The 7,655-nt window shown below is 40.9% G+C and overlaps 1 protein-coding gene across 1 annotated transcript; it reads right to left on the bottom strand.

Annotated features, from left to right (window-relative positions):
* Positions 1-3,000: 3,000 nt before the first annotated feature.
* On the bottom strand, positions 3,001-5,627 carry LOC136420271 (CD209 antigen-like). Its single transcript, XM_066407121.1, has 5 exons — positions 5,360-5,627; positions 5,009-5,145; positions 4,640-4,904; positions 3,309-3,654; positions 3,001-3,079 (listed from the first exon to the last, which is right to left on the bottom strand). The coding sequence occupies exons 1-5, from the start codon at positions 5,625-5,627 to the stop codon at positions 3,001-3,003; spliced, it is 1,095 nt and encodes a 364-aa protein (XP_066263218.1).
* Between the last annotated feature and the right edge of the window lie 2,028 nt (positions 5,628-7,655).

Here is a 7,655-nt window from a genome sequence, read left to right as displayed (position 1 = left end):
ACTGTGCAGACAACAGGCGAACAGTACAACAGCCAACGTCAAGGTGCATGAATATGGACAATAATGCCATGATTAGTCTGGAGAAGTATGGATATCTTTGGCCATATTTGGAGGCGATATGACGTATTTGTTTTTCTGCAAGAGGTAGACCAATTTTCTGGGGAAAAGAAGTGAATTGTGGGGGCTGGAAGGTAGAAACATGAAAAATATAACTTTTTACAAGGTAAGAGAGAACTTTTAATGTAATCTTAGCATTCCCCATGCCTTTTTAAAGAACCGTGCCCTTCCACCACCGTTTCCATGGCAGACACGCCCAAGTCTCCCCACTCTTGGTTTCTGACCAATCAGTAGATATCGGCTTGATGGGGTGAATATAGTGGCCGCAATATTCATATCTTCTCTCTTCCTTTCTGTCGAATATCATTATATGGAGAACCGCCCCTGCAGTTCCAGATTTAGCCGCCAGAGGAGTTGTATATATTTGTACCTCCCAACTGCAGAACTTTTAAACTGCTGGAAAGCCCAAAACCTACCGCACTTTCAAAATCTATCTGCCACCAACAATATCATACCCTCATACCCCATGTGCATTTAATTTAATGGTTAACCAGTTAGATAACTAGCATTTATGGAGCTGACTAATCTTCACGCTAACCGACATCTTTCTCACCACAGTCATCCCTGAAGCCCCTGTCACACTTGTGCGTATAAGCAATTCCGCATGAGTTGCTTATTAACATGTTTTTTTTTTTTGCAGTAAAATTTCTTAGGTTCGATCATTACGCTCCATAACGATGGGTCAAAGTAGAAAACAACTTTTTCCCCGCAAACTTTAGTTAAACCAAAAAAATGTTAATGCGCAACTCACGCGCACTTGAATATACGCACACGTGTGACAGGGTCCTAAATAAGACAGCCGGAGCCGCATAGTTTCCGTTTACAACTTTTATTCAGTCTGTCACAGATCCGTTTCACCAACGTGGCTTCCTCAGTGGTTCAGGATCAAATGAGCACAGTATACAAATTTATCTTAATAGTAAGAGGATGTTGTGCTAAGCCACTGCTGAGTATAAAGTAGTGTCAATCAATTCTTGTTTTTCAAATTATTAAGAAGGCACCACGATTAAAAGTTCTCCATACGTCTAAAGTCAAAGAAACGAGTGTCAAAAGAAAGCTAAGTGAGCCAAGAGTGAGGCTCGATCCAACAAAGTTAATCTTCGTCAATTCAAATTTGAATCTGTCGGCCCTTATTTTCTCTATGACGATAACATAATGACGACATTCAATCAGAAAACTGGTTTACATTCAGAAAATTGTATACTATCAGAAAGAAACATAGTCATAAAACAGTTATACAACCAGAAAAAGTGTAATAATGCAGTAAAATAAGTGATTTCTTAGGTTCGATCACTGCGCTGCACAGCGGTGGGGCAAAGTAGAAAACAACCTTTTCCCCGCAAAGTTTAGTTAAACCAAAAAATGTTAATGCGCAACTCACGCGCACTTTTGCAGTTTGCAGATAAAACTGAAAGTTTACAGTTTGCAGATAAAACTTGTATGCAATCAGAAAACTCATTTACAATCTGAAAGCTGGTATTTAATTAGAAATTTGATATATAATCAGAAAAGTGTTATTCAATCAGAAAGCTAGTATACAATCAGAAAACGAGTATACAATTAAAAACGGGTGTACAATCAGAAACCTGGTATACAATCAGGAAACTGGTATAGAATTGAAAAAAAGGTATAAAATCAGACGAATAGTAGTGATAAAACTGGTACATAACCAGAAAACTGATAAAGAATCCAAAAAATGTACAATCTGAAAACTGGTATACAATCTGAAAACTGTGTAACACAATCTTCAAAAAAAGTGTTACACAATTAGACAACTCAACTGCTGTGCATTTTGAAAACTGGTATACAATAAGAAAACTGCTCTACAATCTGAAAACTGCTCTACAATAAGAAAACTGCTATACAATCTGAAAACTGTTATACAATCAGAAAACTGCTCTACAATCAGAGAACTGCTCTACAATCTGAAAACTGCTCTACAATAAGAAAAATGCTCTACAATCTGAAAACTGTTATACAATCAGAAAACTGCCATACAGTTTGAAGACAGGTATACATTCTGAAAACTTTAATACAATCGGAAAACAGCACCTGATAAACTTAAGCCATTGAGACTTCCCAGAAAGAAACAAATGACTTGAGATTTTGTAACGCTTATCACTAGCAAATGCGTAAGTTCAAACAAACTAACATGTAGTCTCCTTTCAGGTTTGGACAGCCATCAATTTTCTTCCATTTCAAAAAAAAAATGTTTCATAAATCGCAGCTACAAAATGACAAAATACAAGTTGTAAATTTCATATGTATATATAGGAGATCAATTGCTAATGATGATGATGCGAATGTCTTGGGATGCCAAAGTAAATTCCAAAGTCAAAGAAAGAAAGAAAAAAATGAAGAATTTATATTTCGGTAGACTATACTCTGTGTAGTTAGTTTTGTTCATCCCTCCTGACCACGTATATACAATGTAACAGAATTAAAGCAACCTTTTTCTGCCAAACTTTCATTTGCACGTACGCATCAATCTTAGGGGGTCCCCAGAGGATGTCATCCATATAATCAAATCAATTTGGCCCAATAGATAAACAAATAGATTGTTTGTCAGTGGAGTTAGTGAACTAAACAGTTCCACAGACATCCCTGTCAAACTTTCGTTCTCTGGCACACCACACCAAAAAACAGGTATTTAATTTCATACGGCCAAGCCAGGAGCTTCAACCAGGAGGCGAAATGCAAAAAAATATTTAGATTTTCTATATGAAAACTAAGGCGTGACAACACAGGTACAGTACTGAATTCATTACATTCCATTTATCTTTACCTTCACTAAGAAGGTTATGTTTTCTCTCTTTCTCTCTCTCTCTCTCCCTCTCTCTCTCTGTCTCTCTCTTATCTCTCTTCTCTCTATCTCTGGACGTTTTACTGGTTAGTTTTACTGCGGATGGTTGAAAGCCGCGTTGCACGGTTGTGACAGTTCCGCCTGTCACCTAGGTACGTCCTGGAAAAAACGAATAGAGATAGCAGGAATGAGATGTCGAATGATGCTTCTTGAGTGTAATCTTGACATGGTTTATAGCAAGAGCAACGATGATCTAACGTGCTTAGTAAAGCAGAGGCGTGATGTTTACTAGGTGGAGGGGCTTCAGGAAATAGTACGGTTAAAAGAAGTACCTGGGACAGCCTGGCATATGAAATAATATGGGTTGCAGCATGGTACGTCGATCCACTTGTCTTTTCTGGATGAGACAAAGGAGTAAGCAGCGCAATCTGCTTTGCCCCTGAAGTCGCCCGGTTCTCCCGGAGCCCAGTTGTTGTACGCTCCAAGTTCGGAACCATCCACCCACTCAAAGCTCCCCTCCTCTCGCTGATCGTGCAGACCGAACCATAAGAACGATCCGCCGTGCAGAGGCTTGTACAAGGAGGTCACGAGGGCGTTGGTCTCAGCGTCTCGGGGCATGGCGAGGGTGCCGCCGTCCTCATGACAGGCCGCGGCCGCATCGCTGAAGTTCTTCTTGATGTCGAAGGCCTTGTAGCAGGTTTTGCGCCACATTGTGTAGGCTTGGGGACAAGATGCTGGAATACAGATGTCGAGATAGACAATGGTGTCATTGGAAATGTACCTCTAGCTATTTAGCTCTTTTTTTTTCGTTCAGAAAAGTATTTAGTCAATACACGTCTTAAGCACTTGACTATGTGTAACTCATTAGATTACCAGTAAAAGAATCTTTTAATCTTTTAATCACTTTCCAGTGAATTAATGAGCTAACAAGCCTCTATCTTGTTAATTCACTAGTAAGAGAATTTTTAATGTCTTACTAGTGAATTAATGAGCAACATACCTCCAACTCATCAAATCTAAATATAGTTTAAATGAAAAAAATCTTTAGTACCAAAAAGTCTTACAAGTGAATTAATGAGGTAACATATTTCTGAATAATTAAATCACTAGAAAGGGAATCTTTCAATCTCTTATTGGTGAATTGAACCTTGAACGCGGCCACCAGTGATGTCATCTCGGGAGACAGTGGGTCCTTCTGCTCCACTCTGACCTGTCTTCAATTGTCTTCCTGTCTTGCATTGGTGAATTGATGAGATGAAACATGTTTTACATGTGTTATTTGTGCGAAACATCACGTATTCCATCTTTTGGCATCATTTACTAACACTTACTAAATAAATGTGCTAAATAATCAGATCTGAAAATGTTCCAGACTTCCATCACTGACGTTTTGTTACTTTTACTTCATCAGCAGATCTCCCTATTATGTTGTGTAGTTTTATTCGATACCGGCATTACTGATAACTGCTCACAGACATTAAAACACTTAAACGTGATAACAAGCATATATACACATTTCAGTACATTCTTGACAACGGAAATGATATGGAGCCAGTCAAGGGAGGGGTTTCTGCAGAGGGATGAAAACAACCTGAAATGATGATGATGATGAAATGGAGTTATGATAGCCAGTGACACAAATTGTCCTCTTTCTATACCAATGATGTTCTTCAATATGTCATTACAAATAGCACGTAAAACAACAGAAAAACAACTTACGTAACATCTTATTGATCTCGTGAAGACGCTGCTCCAAAGCGTCGGTTCGGTTTCGCTCCTTGTCCAGGTCGCCCTTCAAGTCGTCAGCAGTAGTGGACAGTTGGCGCATGTCGTCTTGGTCGCAAAGACACTGCTCCAAGGCGGCGGTTCGGTTTCGCTCCTTGTCAAGGTCGTCCTTCAAGGTGTCAACAGCGGTGGACAGTTGGCGCATTTCGTACTGGTCGCGTTTCAAGGCGTCAACAGTGGTAGACAGTTGAGATATTTCCTATAAACGTATTTGCACAAAGTGAGGAAAAAACAGCAAAATTTTCTTGATCGATAGCTTTAAAAAAAAGAATAAGAAAATAGCCCGTATATAAACGTGTTTACCTCTTTATTGATGAACGTCAGAGGGACGAGTCCTACGGCGAGCAGCACGGCGATCCCGGCGGCCATACAGTTACGGTGGGAGCGGATGAAGCTACAGAGAACACGGCGGCCGCTTGCTCCACCCGGATACGTGACGTCTGTTAAAGATATATTTGTCTCAGGTTTAGAGTGGTAAAATAATGTCCCTTGGATTGTGGTAGTAGGGAATTGAAATTTACTTCATTTAAATTGCATATGATTATGTAATCACCGAAACTGCAAAGAAAATAATGATACTAAGATAACCATCTCTACCGTACATTTATGTTTTTTATTGTACAGCGAAGAACACGTTACACAAGCGTCGGCTACCTGCAGCTGCGTAACGATTCACCGCCTCGGCTTCTTCCTTCGTGTGTGGAGACGCTTCTTTCTCTTCTTGCAACTTGCCAGAAGCACCTTTGTCATCGCGGTCACGCCCGTATGAACCACTCTGAAGGACAGGAGGGGGTTGAGGCGGCGGCCCGCTGGTTTCAACCCCCGGCTGTGGCGACTCCTGCTGCCGCCCCGCCTTACGTAAAGACGGCGGGAGATCTTCTTCCTTGATTGTATAGTACACTGTCTCGGCTTCGTCGTACATGTCTGAAGAAGTTCTTTGTCCCTCCTGCCGCTTTTCAGAAGTACTGTTGCGCTCATGAACACTAGGAGGGGGTTAGGGCAGCGGCCGGCTGGTTTGGCCGCCGCGGGGGACGGAAAATGTGGACCGGACCGGCTCTGCTTGCTTGGACATTTCGACTGTACCTTGCAGACAGCCGTCGCGCAGTGTATAACTCTGTTAAAATATATGAATATAGCGAATAACACCTTAATTAGTCTGACGACGTAAGCTCCCTTTTGCCCTTATTTGGAGGTATCACGTGGCATTAGAATGGCATTTTGTTTTTCTGCGAGTGGCAGACCAATTTTCTTGGAAAATAAGTTAATCTGGGAGGGGAGGTAGGAACATCAAAAAGTTTGTACGTATGAACTATTAATGTATTTGATGAGCCCCCGTACGCGTGTTTTCTGAAGATCCTTCTTGCCATTTTGAGTACAACACGTTTGATGTACTATGATATAACACTGTTTGCTATTGTAACTTACATCCAGTTCAATTGTAACTACAGTACAAACAGGAATATTCAGAGGGTGATTTTAAAACTTTCTATTTCAGTCAAGTGGCAATGTGCGTTCTCAATAACAGTGACTGACAGGTTTCTAGTAATGCTTCGGTCACAGTTGGCAAAAGGGGCCCCGCAGGGTAGTTTACGTGTGTTTTTTTCCACTTTCGGGCCTGATGCCTACGTAGCCGTGTGGAAATACCTGCGGCTACCGGGCCCGGGGTGACTTTAACTCGGCCTTAAAATCAACCTGGGAGCCGGTAACGTATATCATAGTGAGCTAATCGTACGAACGGCGAGCCCCCCCCCCCCCCCCCCCCCCCCCGTACCCGGCAGTCCAGTAGAAAGCTAATTGAGCCAAGAGTGAGGCTTAATCCAACAAGGTTAACCTTCGTCAAATCAAATTTGAATCTGTCGGCCCTTATTTTCTCTATGACGATAACATAATGACGATATTCAATCAGAAAACTGGTTTACATTCAGAAAAGTGTATACTATCAGAAAGAAACACAGTCATAAAACAGTTATACAGCCAGAAAAAGTGTATACAATCAGGGTGCGAAATACCCGGTTGCGCACTTGCGCAGCGCAACAATATTTTGGTTGGCGCAACTTATCTCTTAACCCAGGTTGCGCGGTGCGCTACCTAAATGTTGGGCCGGAGAAATCGATTTTGCGGCAATTACTTGACGAAGTAGAAAATAATTGGACCAAGGAAGCTCACACACCCGTGTGGTGTGCACACACACTCGCTTTCAGTCTCGTAAATTTTCAAACCAAACGTATAAATCGACCCCCAACTAAACAAGTTAATAAAGTTACCGATACTTTTTCACTCGTTTGCATCCATAGTCAACCTGTTTTATTGTGCCTGAAACGCAAAATTCGTCGGAAAGAGAGCGCGGCTTAGCGCTCGGCTCTTGGCCGCCATGTTGAGCCATGTTGAATTCATCGACTCTCGCTGGATATCGCGTGATTGCGCGAGAGTAATGACGTGTAATCTGCATTACCAGCAACAACTGGTAGAGGGCAGTGTTTGAGTTACTGTGTATTTCTATGGGCGAAATGTTGCTAGTGCTTTTTTGGGGGCAAAATTAAAAATTGCAGAAGTGGAGATGGAGCCACTTTACTAATAATAAGCTGGGATTTAAAAACTCTTTACTTGGCAACAATGATTATAGAATAACAAAGTTGTTAAAATGTTGTGACAGTGAGATAAAAACTGGACAATGAGATAGACTATTGTATTTATCTTTATGATTATCATACATGTATATAATTAATAAATCACCTGTGAATTTTTCAATAAAAAATATAGGTAATTTTATTCCGGGTGTACTTTTATTAGATTTTGAAAATATGCCCAGTAGCAACTTTTATGTGAGGGGAGAGAATAATGTGCAGGTACAAGTCCTATTGCAGTGTAACTATTGCAGTGTAACTCTTCCTAGAGCAGAAAAAGCAAAAAGTCTATGGGGGTTGAAAAAAGGATTTATTTGTACTAAAAA

The sequence above is a fragment of the Branchiostoma lanceolatum genome, chromosome 15 (assembly GCF_035083965.1).
Source record: "Branchiostoma lanceolatum isolate klBraLanc5 chromosome 15, klBraLanc5.hap2, whole genome shotgun sequence".
In the NCBI taxonomy this organism is placed as follows: Eukaryota; Metazoa; Chordata; class Leptocardii; order Amphioxiformes; family Branchiostomatidae; genus Branchiostoma; species Branchiostoma lanceolatum.
This window is presented reverse-complemented; position numbering and strand designations above follow the sequence as displayed.

What these genes read in the sequence shown, in the direction of transcription:
- LOC136420271 (XM_066407121.1), bottom strand. Translation starts at nt 5,627, where the DNA reads ATGTACGACGAAGCCGAGACAGTGTACTATACAATCAAGGAAGAAGAT. An exon ending in TGACGTTCATCAATAAAGAG is followed by an intron (nt 4,905 to 5,008) that starts GTAAACACGTTT and finishes ATACGTTTATAG; the next exon opens with GAAATATCTCAACTGTCTAC. An exon ending in GTCTCATCCAGAAAAGACAA is followed by an intron (nt 3,080 to 3,308) that starts GTGGATCGACGT and finishes CGTTTTTTCCAG; the next exon opens with GACGTACCTAGGTGACAGGC.